Source organism: Petromyzon marinus, chromosome 18, assembly GCF_048934315.1.
Source record: "Petromyzon marinus isolate PM22_M1 ecotype Great Lakes invasive population chromosome 18, UKy_Petmar_22M1.pri1.0, whole genome shotgun sequence".
Lineage (NCBI taxonomy): Eukaryota > Metazoa > Chordata > Hyperoartia > Petromyzontiformes > Petromyzontidae > Petromyzon > Petromyzon marinus.
The window spans coordinates 13446879-13462649 of NC_133684.1; the positions used below are offsets into that span (position 1 = coordinate 13446879).

The 15771-nt window shown below is 44.0% G+C and overlaps 1 protein-coding gene across 6 annotated transcripts in view; it reads left to right on the top strand.

Annotated features, from left to right (window-relative positions):
- The window catches only part of LOC116943685 (gamma-aminobutyric acid receptor subunit beta-3-like), a 301742-nt gene extending 288992 nt beyond the window's left edge, over nucleotides 1–12750 (top strand). For all 6 annotated transcript variants that reach the window (XM_032956761.2, XM_032956763.2, XM_076067894.1 and 3 more), the window contains one exon: nucleotides 423–12750. In XM_032956761.2, coding sequence (XP_032812652.1) covers nucleotides 423–800 — 378 coding nt within the window. In that variant the 3' untranslated portion in view covers nucleotides 801–12750. The remainder of the gene's footprint in view (nucleotides 1–422) is intronic.
- Nucleotides 12751–15771: the final 3021 nt, after the last annotated feature.

Sequence of the window (15771 nt, forward strand, 5' to 3'; positions counted from 1 at the left end):
TTCCGATCTCCAGTGCATCGCATAAGAGTTATCTTTGTACGTGTGGGTTCTCTCAGGGTACCTCAATTTCCACCCTAATTACTGGGGTTTTTTCTCCCAAAATAGATCAGCAGACAATATGCCTCCTTCACATATCTGTTCCTCCACGTAAAAAATAATTTGAATATATTTTGCACATCCCATTAGCCACTGTGTTGTGTAGTTTGGTGTGGTGTGATATGTTTTGCGTGCTATACACCAAAGCAATAACACACCGAAAAAAAAGGTGCCTCAAGTTTCGGCGAGATGTTCCCAGGTGAACGAACGTAACGAACGACTGCCTCAACAATGAACACAGCGAACCGGGCCGAAACGGACGGACGCACGTGAACAACTGCAACAACAATAATCTTCGCCCGCCGCTCTCTCCCCCGCCTCGGCAGGTGGACGCCCAGGGCAACATCCTCCTCAACACGCTGGAGATGAAGAACGAGATGAACGCCGTGGAGGCGGCCGGCGCCCTGCCGGACCAGCCGCGGGGCGTGGGGGGCGGAGGGGTGCCGTTCGACGGTTCGACGTCGTCCGCCGCCGCTGGCGCCGGCTACCGCAAGCCGATGGGCGGCGGGCAGGAAGCGCAGGGCCGCCACGCCGCCTCCTACCAGGCGGCCAAGCGCAAGAGGCTACAGCGCCGCTCGTCCCAGCTGCGCATCAAGATCCCCGACCTGACCGACGTCAACTCCATCGACCGGTGGTCCCGCATGATCTTCCCCATCGCGTTTATTTTCTTCAACGTGGTCTACTGGACGTATTACATCAACTGAGTTCAACGGTGACACGGCTTCGCTCGCTGCAGGGTTATCCCCCCGCGCGCACGGATGTATGTACGATATGTGTGTGGTTGTACGGCGTATGCATCACACGTCTGTATATCCCGATACAGTCGCGTGTTTGTATACGTTGCATTTAAACGTACATGTATTGTACGTAACTATCATTATCAAGTGTAGGCAATCGTGTGCCAATATCGTAGTCCAACTTCAAAATTTAGATATCGTATACGACGTAGTCACTGACGTGATTAACCACACAGACCTATTTACTCCGGTCTCGTGCAAAAGCGTTAATGCATCTCACCGAACTCCCGTACGTGGTTAGATAAAGGACATGGTATATATATAACAAACACAAATACCAATCGACAATAATTTATGTCCAGCCTCATTGATACATCTAGTTGTTTTTTTCTTTTCTTCAAACACGTTGGCAAGGTGTTAATAACTGGTCATCTATCAATTCCAGTGCTCTTTCCATAACGCCAAAGATGGTGAGCGATGTTATGGTGCCGTTTCACGGGTGTCTTGGTATTATTCATCACCATACCTTTTTAAAATGCAGCTGCATAAAACAGAAGGAAAAAAATATTTGCATGAGAAAGGATGCAGTTAATGTGCCATATACACTTTTATAAACCCTTGTTATTAAATAGTTGTACTTGATTTGTGATGTTCTAAGCATGCCTTTATTTACAGTTGGGGATAAAGAATTGAAAAAAACGCTTGTTTTTTTAACACAACTGGAAAGATGATAAAACATCAAATAACTATCACCAAAGCTATTTGATATTATTGTTATCAAGGCATCCTTCCAAGATTTGCTAATGTATCTCACGTGAAAATTCTATTGTATTTTATTATGCGACTAAAGTCACTGCATCATCTGATTTTTATTACCCCCGCCCACCAATTATATCCCAATTGTGCTCATGGCATTTTGGGCAAAGCATGCCATCCATTGTGGAACCTTTTAAAATAACAGAGCACCACGGCAACATCACGGGATTAACCTGTAAGTGCCATTGCAGCAGGCCTTTACCTGAAATCCTTTCCCGAAATCTGCACTGTGCAACTATATTTGACTCAACAACTATATTTGATTCGTTATGTGTGCCTACCAGTCAAATAGTTTCGCAGAGCTGCGCTTCAACTTTAAAATTTTCTTTGAATAATTTAGTTGCGGTCTTTACCTGGCCGAGGCTGCCATATACACTTCATCTGATAATCTGGCCAAAGTAGGAACAGATAATGTGGTGCCCGAAATATTAAAGATGCTGGCTCATTTCCACCCCCGTAGCCCAACGGTCATCCTCGTGAGTCGCCCAACCAGCATAACGAAGATTGTCGTTACCGTGTTGGCATTGCATGTGCAAATCTGTTGTGTCGGGATGGTGAGACTGTGGAGCCCTGCCTCGTGAGGTAGACATGTCGCGGAGAGACATGTTGGTGCAATGAGATACTGCACTCGATCAAAGTGCTGCTTGTTAATCAAGTCCAGCAGAGTTATTCTCAAATCTCGCTGGACTCAAAATATTAGCCTGTAGATGGGCAGTGCCAATGTATTTAAAATCAATTGTCATTACTTATTTATCAGTTTATGCTAAATCGGTTACGTGTGTCGGTTTCAGCATTAACAACTTTTTATTCGCATGTGATTATTATGTGTGTGGTAACCATCCCTTTCTGTAGGTTTATTTGCAAGGGTATCTGTTGTCGTAAAATGTGTGCATGTGACAAGCTTATTATATGAATATTTTATTGGCAGTTGCTACTTGCGTGAATATATTCTCATCTGTGTTACCTAGATCATTTACTCGAGCGTAACTAGTTTTTTTTAACGTCTGGACGTGAGAATGTGAAGCATTCAGCAATGAGCGCATACTCGAAGCGAGTTTTTTTTTCTTTTCCCAACGTGAACGACAAATGTGAATTCACTCTAAATGAAAAAATATGAAATATAATTGTATTTTTTTTACATGAAAGACACAGCCGAGTTGAAATATGTGTTCGCGAGGACTAAATGAGCCCGCGATAGAAAACCCTTTGAACAAGTCCCCTGCACGTTTCACAAATCAACTGCTTGAAAGTTGCCCCTCCACTGCTCCCCCCCATCTCAATTCACGAACAAAAGTGATAGCAGTGGAAAGGCTTTATACTTTGTCAGCTGGTAAATCTGGGAATTTCCTTGTCAAGGAGATACGTATTACAATAAATCACAATTGGAAATTCAGACGTGCGGTCCTGCATTTAAACAGTGACACTTTGCATAGCTATTGTGGGGGTGCGGAAGACTTGCTTCTCAGATTGTTCAAGTGTCGCACAACAACCATGCAAATACAATTGGCACAAGTACTGTAATAGAGCAATAAAATCGTACACCCGACAAAATCACCGATCAGAAATTTCCCCATGTATGGTACAGGGACTCCTCTACTTTTGAGCATTCGACTTACGAACTTTCAGGGATACGAACAAACCTGTCTGTATGTCCAGTTGCCTGTTCGGACCGATAGTCATAAGTTCCAACCGCCACGCAATAGATGGCGGTGGTGACATCTGAATCTGCAGAACGTGAAGAACCAGTGGCATCTACATGAGATTGCACAACTTTTAAAGCAATTCCCCGTGTGTGGTGTACATGCCGTACAAAATGTTTGGAATCAACAGGAGTAAAGTTGTAATTACGTACAAATCGACTTCCGAACAGACCTCTGGAACCTAACTCGTCCGTAAGGAGAGGAGTCCCTGTATTGTGGATTTTTAATCCAGATTAATTGTATCGATTTCACTCAGTCGATCCATAAGAAAGAAACATCAAACATACCGGGGTTGGTCATTATTGCGGGTGGGTTTATGTGTCGATTCATTGCCAATCGATCTATGGATCGAGTAATGAGGTGACACCCCTTCCCCCGTTCATTGGATTGGCTAACATCAGCGAGATTGGCGATTCCATTGCAGTCCGCTTTCATTGTTACCACAGCGCCGTGCTGTGTGCACGGCGCATCTTAATTTGGAGCGCGTTGTCCTCGGCACAATACGGTGAGGGGATCGCATGGGTGGGACACACTCGTGAATCCAACAACTCTTACTAGGCAGCAAATGTAGCCCGCGTGAGAAAGCCATCCACAGGGCAGTACATCAAGTGTGCAGGCGTAAGTTGTATTCTTTCGTACATTTTGGGGGGAATTTCTTGTGACCACTCGTTATCTCCCACATGACACAAGTCGAGAAATAACTATTCCACAAGCAGGATCTGTGTACAGTGACTCTCTTCTTCTTAAACAAACAAACAAACGTATTCTAGAGTTACTTAACATAGGCATTGAGGGTGTCGGTGAGGGTTGCCACCTGTGGAATGTTTGACCTGAAACCATCCGGAAATTTGCACCTGCATAGCTATCAACCCATACGGTTTACCCCGTATTCTTGTACAGGGAAATTTAGTTTTCAGGTCCATACGGCATACAGCTGTTTCAATACAGGAAAAAAAACGCATTAAATTGTAGTCAATTTGTGTTGCTCCCTTGTGATGGGACTTTGTAGGATGAACTTTGAGATTTATAACGGCACGGGGTGACCAATAAGGTTTTAATTGGTCTGTAATAAGGTAGACACTGATAATGGGTTGACAGGTTTGCATCTGTGTTTGGGTCGCAGACGTTGGTTTGTATTGAGATCTGGTAACCGATATTGTCGTGTTGAACTTTATTACACTTTACAGTGTTGATAGTCGACCTAGCTTGACCGGGTTTGGTCTGTGCAAAAGGTGGCAACCCTCGTGTTGGTATAAGGCTAGAATAAATTGACTTTAAATAGCGTCGGTTGCATACACAAACCAGACTTCAAATTTCAAATAAACCAATCTAAAAAAAATTAAATATTTGTTGGAAATCGTACAGAAATTATAGGCTTAATTTCAGGTAAGGTGAAACGCTTGTCCCTTGCATTCGTGAGAGGTGTGTATGAAGGTGTGTAGGGTGTAGCGATGGCAGACGAGAAGTAGTGGATGCCCAGAGAGGAGGAGTTGGTAGAATAATTGGAGAGAGAGGCAGTGGTTGATTGGGCAGAGAGCGTTGGGGGTGGTTAACATGGTGAGATGATTGATATCAGCAAGTGAGATGGGAACCATGCCATTAAGAATGTGGACGATACAAAAAGGAAATTTTTATCGTTGATTTACAGGTGGATTGCAAGCCAAGAAAAGGGCCTAGAATGATGTGATCACTCGTGAGTGTTTAGTAAGAAGCTAAAGTGGAAGCATTCTCATCTCGAGCCAAGGGAGAGAAACACCCAAAATAGTGACTCCGGTTACATTGTTTACGAAAATGTGGTCATATACATGGTGAAAGTTGCATAAACTTGGTGACCTTGAACGATCATAGCAAGTCGTCATTGTCAGATAGTCATAAAAAATATATATTCAGATAAAATGTGAAATGGCATGGCAATATGGGAAAAAAACCACAATGCCATGAAGTAGTGTGTCTATACAGCTGTATAGCCACAACGTATTGATTTTCAATTAAAATGTTGTTTTTTGTATAGGGGTGCTGTCATAATATACTACATTCCACAATCCATTTTGAATAACGTATATTTTTTCATGATCAGATGCCACTTAAATCGGAGACATGAGACACCGTTGCTTATACATGCGACCCCGCACCTACGATACACCCCTACCCCACTCGACATACACACACCCCTACCCCACTCTACACACCCCTACCCCACTCTACACACCCCTACCCCAGTCTACACACCCCTACCCCAGTCTACACACCCCTACCCCACTCTACACACCCCTACCCCACTCTACACACCCCTACCCCACTCTACACACCCCTACCCCACTCTACACACCCCTACCCCACTCTACACACCCCTACCCCAGTCTACACACCCCTACCCCACTCTACACACCCCTACCCCACTCTACACACCCCTACCCCACTCTACACACCCCTACCCCACTCTACACACCCCTACCCCAGTCTACACACCCCTACCCCACTCTACACACCCCTACCCCAGTCTACACACCCCTACCCCAGTCTACACACCCCTACCCCACTCTACACACCCCTACCCCACTTTACACACCCCTACCCCACTTTAAACACCCCTACCCCACTCTACACACCCCTACCCCAGTCTACACACCCCTACCCCAGTCTACACACCCCTACCCCAGTCTACACACCCCTACCCCAGTCTACACACCCCTACCCCAGTCTACACACCCCTACCCCACTCTCCACACCCCTACCCCAGTCTACACACCCCTACCCCACTTTACACACCCCTACCCCACTCTACACACCCCTACCCCACTCTACACACCCCTACCCCACTCTACACACCCCTACCCCAGTGTACACACCCCTACCCCACTTTAAACACCCCTACCCCACTCTACACACCCCTACCCCAGTCTACACACCCCTACCCCACTCTACACACCCCTACCCCAGTCTACACACCCCTACCCAACTCTACACACCCCTACCCCAGTCTACACACCACTACCCCAGTCTACACACCCCTACCCCACTCTACACACCCCTACCCCACTTTACACACCCCTACCCCATTTTAAACACCCCTACCCCACTCTACACACCCCTACCCCAGTCTACACACCCCTACCCCAGTGTACACACCCCTACCCCACTTTAAACACCCCTACCCCACTCTACACACCCCTACCCCACTCTACACACCCTACCCCACTCTACACACCCCTACCCCACTCTACACACCCCTACCCCACTCTACACACCCCTACCCCACTCTACACACCCCTACCCCAGTCTACACACCCCTACCCCAGTCTACACACCCCTACCCCACTCTACACACCCCTACCCCACTCTACACACCCCTACCCCACTCTACACACCCCTACCCCACTCTACACACCCCTACCCCAGTCTACACACCCCTACCCCAGTCTACACACCCCTACCCCACTCTACACACCCCTACCCCACTCTACACACCCCTACCCCAGTCTACACACCCCTACCCCAGTCTACACACCCCTACCCCAGTCTACACACCCCTACCCCACTCTACACACCCCTACCCCAGTCTACACACCCCTACCCCAGTCTACACACCCCTACCCCACTCTACACACCCCTACCCCACTCTACACACCCCTACCCCACTCTACACACCCCTACCCCAGTCTACACACCCCTACCCCAGTCTACACACCCCTACCCCACTCTACACACCCCTACCCCACTCTACACACCCCTACCCCACTCTACACACCCCTACCCCAGTCTACACACCCCTACCCCACTCTACACACCCCTACCCCACTCTACACACCCCTACCCCACTCTACACACCCCTACCCCCTTTACAGGCGACCCCCATGTTATACTTTGGGGTTCAGTTCTTAGAAACCCATTACGTACCATAAAAAATACCAAAATTGACCAGGAAAATAAATTTTAATAACCCGAACAAACATTTCCTGTAACTTAACGTAACTTTTACAAACATTCATTAAGTTCATCACACTTCCACTTCTCAGACATAGCGAAAGGCGAAACATTTTCAAAATTTGAAGAACATTTAAAAAAAATTAAAGAGCGTTGCGAAAGAGAATCGTTCGCTGTATGCCCAGCTGCAGACTGACGGACTATACTATGCATACGCATAAGCAGCGGCAATATACTTGTCGTCGGTAGCAGTCGTTAGGCGGTCATAGATACGAGTGGGGGGGGGGTCTTACTGACTATAAGAAAGGTCGTAAAAGCGGGGGTGGGGGGTTCGCAAGTCGAGCCATCGTAAGTCGGGGGTCACCTGTAACGTGAATTGACGAGCAATACGATTAGTTGTTGCAACAGTGAAACACGGCTACAATATTTAGCTCCTCCGTTATGTTAACTTCCTGTTATACGGAATACCATATGCATTCGTTTATTTTGCTTCCTGACCAAATAAAATATATTTTGCTGGCTCCCCTGAGGCCACAGGCCACATGTTATGAGCATTTGGTTTCACCTGAATTTAAACAGAAGAGAGCAACTTTATCAACAAAGTTTTAAAATATCCCCCCACGGTGATGAGTTTTAATCGTAGTACAGGAATTCATCCAGAATAAGGGCTAAAGTGAATCGTAACAATTGGGTTTGAAAAAAAAGCAGATCCACTCATGATGCCCCATTCTATCGTCGCTGATAAACGGTCATGTTTTTGGATAATGATTTGTCAATCAGTTAAAGCCATACAATTAAAGGAGCCGTTGTGATTTCACACTTATGTCTTCTCCTTCAAGCCACCTGCACTGCTAATGACACGGAGATAATGTTTCACAAATCTGGGGAAGGCTAAATTGCGCTCGATTGCTTTGCAGATCTAAAAGGCAGGGACGGATTGGGGTGGTGCAGCAGAGCGGGTGGAACGGGCGCGTGCTCACCTTGGCGAAATGCCGTTCAGTAGATGTGAAGGGCAATGGTTGTGTAGAAATATCAGGAGTGCAAAAACGTGACAGTGAAGATAGTCTCGATCGATCGTACTGACCGCGGCGAGGAAGTGTCTCATCGCAAGTGCTGCGCGTCGTTTGACCCCCGGTCCGCGTGTGAATTAAAAGGGTGGCATGATAGGCCAGGGTGGCTTTCCAGAGCAAATGCTACGAACCGGAGTTGATATTGAAAATAAATGCCATTATCAAATATTGAGGCTATTATGCATGTGTGGCACTCCAGAGCAAAGTGCGATGCTGCAAAGCTCCAATGCACGCATCTCTTTGTGAACACGTTGCTGAAGAACTGTATCTACAGTATGCCGTTGGTCACAAAGGTCCTAACATTCGTAAAACATCTGCACAGTAGTACAATATATATCTTGATATCTACAATGTATACACCACATACATACATGTGTATATATATGAAGTGGGACGCTTAACTCTACGACTGAATTATGACAATGTTTAAGCAAAAATGGAAGACTGTACATCATGACGCATTTGCTGTATCAATTTTGATGTGACCGTGTGTGATGTGGGTATTCACACGCACACGTCACAGATGAAACGTGTTTTTTTGTGGAAGCTGTGTGAAGTTAACAGAAATCTGTACACAATATTTCTTATTGTAAAAAAAAACGTCTTGCATAATAACAAAAGTAAGGAAGCTGTAAGTAAATACATACATTGAATACATCCGTATACGCAGTATATAGAACGGAGAAACATGTCTGTGAAACTAAGATGTTTCAGTAATATACACTCTCTTTTGGTATGGTGAAAGACAAATAAAGACGCTACATCCTTAACTAATTATTATTAAGTCGAGCAGAAGGTAAAAATGTAACATTACATAAGGGCTAAAACTGGGGTGGCTCGGTAGCTTGGTGGTTTCCGTAACCCCACGAAGTCGGTTTGCACAAGCAGAAAGGTCCACTGCATCCCATGGACATTTTGAAGAAAGGAATTTGCCAGTGTGTGGTTGAGCAAACGGTGGATACCAGAGACCATGTATACGACTTTCAGTGGCCATAATCCACATCCTACTAAGATGTAAATATGCCTTCATCAGTGACTTGAAGTGATGTATTTTTTTGCAATTCAAAGCCCTCACCTGGTCGAAGTACTTGTAATGATTGATTTAAAATCCGTTAAATTGCCCATAGAGCCAAATTAGCTGCATTGTTGTCTTTGATACGTGATGGTTTCGGTAATTATAGTCAGAAAGGACAACTGATGAACTTACAGGTTGTGAACACATTCTGTCTTTATGCTATGTCAAGCAATATGCTCTATTCGCTTGGGGGTATTGTTCACGAGTAAGGGGGATGCAGTGTAGGCATAAAGGAACTACGCAAAGCATATTTCCATTCTGCAATATTAGAAGACCGCAGGTCATGTTTGACCATGTTGAATGGCTCAGAGTTTAAATCACAGTTCTTTATTTCCCAGTGATCATTCAACGGTCTGTGAGTGCATATGAGAGGAGTTGTTAGTTCTGTGCCAGACTTCCAAAGTATTAACCCCAAAATTGTGCTGGACTAAATTCTCTACAATAATGACCTTTCTTATGCAGACAATATCTGCAAGTTCAGACCATCACCTTTTGAGGACCTGATTTTAACCTTGGGTAGGAGACGTTCATTGTTCCCCTAATCACTTACCCACTTTATTATTAACATTTATTCATATTATATGTATTAATATCATAACAGAGATCCTGTGTATAGCCTGAACAGAGGCTCTGGGGTTGGCATGACAAGGTATGAGTACTAAGTGGGTGAAGCCATCTATAATTGCCTATGTAGCTGATCCTATACAGCAGTCATTGTAGCACGTTGCTCAGAAGCACACTGGCATTCTTCTTCTCGCATTGGTGGCGCAGCTCTGTTTATTAAAGCAGTGCATTAGCAGACTTGAGCATGAGGCAAATCAGTGCGAAAATAGTTATTCCTGAAGCATTAAATAGAGTTAGATGATTGTAACATCAGCAAAAACACATTTAAAATGATATGGGTCATAGAATTGATGATGGAGTTGTTGTGCGTATTGGATAATGAATGAATGGTTTTTGCAGAAGCCGAAGGTTGATTGTGTAATTTTGCTAAATCATGTTTTCATTTGACGTGACGACCTCAGAAAAAAACGTAATTTGTCGGTGTCATGAGGTTTGGTTGACAATTTAGTTATATTACTTAAGTTAGAACAAGGTTTGCATGCATATCGATGGCTCTTCACACAGTTTATGTTGCATTTTTACAAATGATTGTTGTCTTGATACAATTCCTACTTTCAGGGCCCCATTCATCAAGAGTTTGTTTCCACCAAATGCACTTTGCAGTTCCTTCTCATCCTGCGAGACGAGTTGAACTCCGCTCCATCAAAAACCGTGCAGTCAATCAGCAATCAGGGCAGTGCCGACTGGAATCCTCACCGTGGCAGCCGACATCAACATGATTGCTCTTTGACACGTAGTAGGCTTTCACGACCAAAAGTATCCATAAAAGAGGTGTTTTGTTTTCGGTAAATCCACCACCACCCGACACAGCCAATTAGTAAGGTTTGTCACGTGAATAAAACATGCCAATTTGTTACTAGTTCAGCACACTTGTGTGTTGAGTAAACCCACAACATTTACAATTCGAGTACGAGGTTTTCGCCAGTAATTACAACCGGCCTCATCAGCCGACAGCCAGAGTTGTGGAGAAATTCTCCTTTTTCGGGCAATGATGATGCTGGTTGTCATTACCAGTGAAATGTCACGATACTCGAATTGTAAATGTTGTGGATTTACTCTCCAACACACTGGTGTGCTGAACGGATTTAACGAAACATTTATATTTACGCAATGTAACCCAAAACCTCTATTATCGATTATTGCTCCTTCTATGGCCCTAGCCGACCAATCAGGTGCCGTCAAAGACAAAGACCCCGATATAGCCTTAACAGACTGTTGGGCGCAAGTGTTGTTAGCAAGCACATATTAAGGCCTGCACAGCACACGATGGGGTGGATGGCCAGCACCTCGCCCAGCCGCGTTTGTCTCCCGAGTGGCAATGTTTACAGACCGCATCAGATACTTATTTAAGGCTGAGTCGACCTAGGGGAGGCCCAGGAAATAAAACTCGAGTCGCCGAGTTGGTAGTGCAGCGGTTCTGATTTCCACTCCCTGGTGATGTTTGCCATCACCAGGAAGCAAACACAGGTCGCCAGGGTCATATTTTTGTACAGCCACTCCCTCACGACTGCCTCCACCACCCTGACTCATGTCAGTACATATAAAGCAATAGCGCAAGTCGATTATTAACTCTATATGTGTGGACGCTTCGGTATTACCCCCTCTAAGCATTGATTTTCTGCAGATATAGCAGTTCCATCCCATGTGTAAAAACACAAAAAACGAGTCATTTACACTTCAGGCCTTCATGAGAACACTGCCTCTTCCCATATCATAATAATGATCACTGTCTATTTTCTGAAATTACTTCATCAAAAACATTGTGATCAAAGTCATATTCACGTATCATCACGACCAATAGCAGCAACAGCACCAACGGCATCATCAACATCCATCATCATGTTATATTTGCCTCCCTTCATCGGTCTTCATATCATCAATGCTTACTTCATATGTAGGTGAGCCTACATTCTGGCATTTGGCGGAAAGTTTAGAGTAAGAACATCTACTCAAAAGTTTCCGCACAAATGTGGAAGAACGTGTGGAATGGAATGGGCTCTACCAACCGAGCCAGAGACCAGATCGCAAATTACGACGTGGGGAAACGCTCCATAAACCATGGCTCCAACATAACCTTGCCAGAATTTAGACCATCCCGCAATCATTCCGTGGTTAGTGGTGAAATATTTTAATCTGTGTGCAAAATTATCCGTGCATAACGTGCAAGACTTTTACGATATTACATGGCACAAGCCTTTACTTTGCTTAAACGTGGTGGAGATGTTGCCGGTCGAGCTCCATGAATGAGGCCCGAAGTATATCATCTTTATTAAACTTATACGTGTACTATTTTTGCACAATGCAGTATTATTCCTTGATCACTGTACTGTATATCATATTTTTGATGTGAAATATATACTCACAAGACAGTATGGTTTTCAATAAAGTGAAACTTAACAGTTTCCTATGTATTATTTATATCTGAGGGAAACAATGTTCTTACGTATCATTATACCATATTTTGCTTTGGACTTTTAATATATTATATATTACATCGGAATCATATAAGGCGGCTATTTATGTGAACTTTACAGTTACTGTCCGAATAACTGCAACACCATAAACGTACGCGTCTTATAATACACTGCTGCTTACGCTTATATGTGACGTACTCGTAGTTGGTACAAGAACATTTTACTTTTGCAAGTTTATTGTGCTGCGATTCCACAGCGTATACATAATAAAGCAACAACCTTTGTTTCCTAAAAGCACGAGGGCGTTTTATTTGCACTTGCTCATCGTCGACGTTGCCTCGAGAAAAGTTCGTCTTCACGATGAATGAAATTCGTTTTCTCAAAGCTTGGGCACTGCAGGAATAACACTAGGCATATACATCGTATCTACCAATGCGCAATTCTGAGCTTGATTGGCCGTGATTGTGTATTGTAAATTACGATTGAAGCACTTTAATACTAAATCACCCGTGTTGCCACTCCTTGATTCCTCGTCAAACGCACCAATGTCAAACGATGCTGAATTTAAGTTAGCATTTGCCAACTCGTCTTAGATGGGTTCGGGAGGACTATCTCTAATGGACGGTATATGGTATGGTGTCTGAATCCACGACACAGCAGAACGACTCGCACGACTCAAGCTGAAATGTGCGGATGTTTTCTTTGTGTGCGTATACAGTATGTACATACATTGAACTTATTTCGCACCGTACGTAGCCAAGCGTGCTTATCGGAGGTGCCTACTACATTCAGATCCTGCTAAAAATATAATGTCCAATTGTTAATCGTCAATAAATGAAGCGTGCCTTAAGAGGGAGTATTTGTATAAACCATGATTAAGACAAAACTAAACACATACACAATGTAATGAAAGCTGCCTCTATTGTTATGGTACAACATTTATAAGGTCACACTCATTACACACAAAGTGCTTACCACAAATGAACCACAATCGATACCTTGCTGATCTCGCCAAGTAGCATAAATCATCACACAAACTGCGGTCATCCTCACAGCGGCTTCTGGCTGACCATCGGACAAAGACGGCCACTGCATTACGCGCTTTCAGGTGTGCACTTCTGCGGCCGTCTGGAACGCTCTTCCTTCTGCTATTCGGAAGCCACTGGAGCTATGCACTTTTAAATCTAGATTGAAAACTAATTTATTTACAACTGATTTTTGTTATTAATTTGTCGTTCCCCCATACGTCTGATTAGCACGATTAGCTACGTAATGTGCAAAAGAAGTTAAACATACATAAACAAAAATGAACAAATCATGGTTGAATACAGAAGCCCGTGAGTGGCAGTGGGTGGGCACAACGAGGTTGGACCTGATGAGGAAGTGACTGCTGTGTCCTCAATTCGCCCAGAAAAAAACATGGGGCTTAACACGCTATCGAGTGCGAGAGAGTAGCGTGGCACCCGGGTCAGATTACGAAAGGCAATGTGTAGTAATTAAAATCCCATTTTTGTAAATGAAAAATGCAAGAATTACTCTTTGGCCCTTTCGGTAAAGTCACGTAAAAAGAAAATAAATTAAAAAATAGAATACGACGTTTCGATTGCAACACAAGCAACCGTCATCAGGTATGAATGAATGAGAAAACAATCCTAGTAAACTTCGGCTAACACAACAGTCAACACCCTACCTGTTTGATTACGTTCTTCCAAAGACTGCTAAATTTAAGAGAGAGACAAAACACAGACACGGAGACACATAGAGAGACACACAAGCGGAGTGTCTCTGTGTGTGTCTCTCTCTGCTTGTGTGTTTCTCTATGTGTCTCCGTGTCTGTGTTTTGTCTCTCTCTCAAATGTAGCAGTCTTTAGAAGAATGTCATCAACCAGGTAGGGTGTTGACTGTTGTGTTAGCCGACTCTCTGTGTTGTATTGCATTACATTTCTAAGTTTACTGTTTTGTTTTCTCATTCATTCATACCTGATGACGGTTGCTTGTGTTGCACTCGAAACGTCGATTTTTTTATTTAATTTATTTTCTTTCTACGTGACATTACCGAAAGAACCAAAGAGTAATTCCTGCAGTCACGAAAGCTTCAAATCAAGTCTAAAATGCAAAAAAGCAAACCCGAGGCCAATCAGCGAGATTTACGGCACAGCCACACGTCATACGCCGATTCCTACCAGGCGCTATGAGTCGTGTGCATGACCTCAGCGGCATGTGTGTAAATGCGCTCGTTGTCTCACGTGTGCCACCATCAGCCTTCACAGGTGGTGTGTGTGTGCAAGCGTTGATTTGTGCGGTCATCCCCATCATCACAATGGAACTTCCTCAATGGACTGGATTGGCTAGCTTGTTAAAATATAGACTGTTCGAATAAATCCAGGGCCAGGATAGATAGACGCTGTTATTTAAATGCTGTTTCCTTATACACCAATTCCAAATCTCCCCACCGCTCTTTAATTGTGAGAGGTTACAATCTTCAGCTGTGGTAAAAAAAACGCACCACTGTAAATTACCCTGTACCTATGTGCCAGCTATAAATGGATGATTGTTATATTTGTTCCACTTAATTTTTGCGTTCACACATAGGCTGAGGCAAGTTTCACAAATTAAGAGCTGGGATTGCTAAATTCTACACAACAGCACACGTCTAAATAAATACCGATGAACTATCGCCTTTTCATCAATTACCTCTATTGGGCAACAGGGGTGCTAGCTGCTGTAAAAACCCCAGGGTAGATCACAAGAGCACATCCAACCTCGCACGACACGGCTACCTCTCGTTTAACGCGGGGATTGTGTTCTTGAAAATCGGCGCGTAAATCAAAATTGCGTAAAATAAACAGTATTTTCCCAGTTTAACACGTCGTAGTCGGCTTTCGCGAACATGTTCTGTTTACGTGACAAACCTCACTAATTGGCTGTGTCAGGTGGCGGGTTTAACGACACATTTATATTTACGCAATCTAACCCAAATAAATAAACACGTATTATGGATAATTTTCCCAGAATAAATAAAGGAAATGGTTGGGGGTTCGGAAGAACACGCGATCGAACCTTATTCTTACGTCGACACATTTCACTGGTTAGAGTAAGATATATTTACAATACTGCAAAGCACGTGCTAAATATAGTAAACAACTTATTTAAAGAAAGGCATTTTGAAAAAAGTAAAACAATAAGATTTTTTTAAAACGTAGTGTGATCCTCACCGGACATGTTGGTAGGCAAAAGTCTGCACAAGACAAAGTTCACGAGGGCAAGATCTTCAAAATGGCGCGCGTGAAGGAGATGCTGACTGATGCTGCTGCC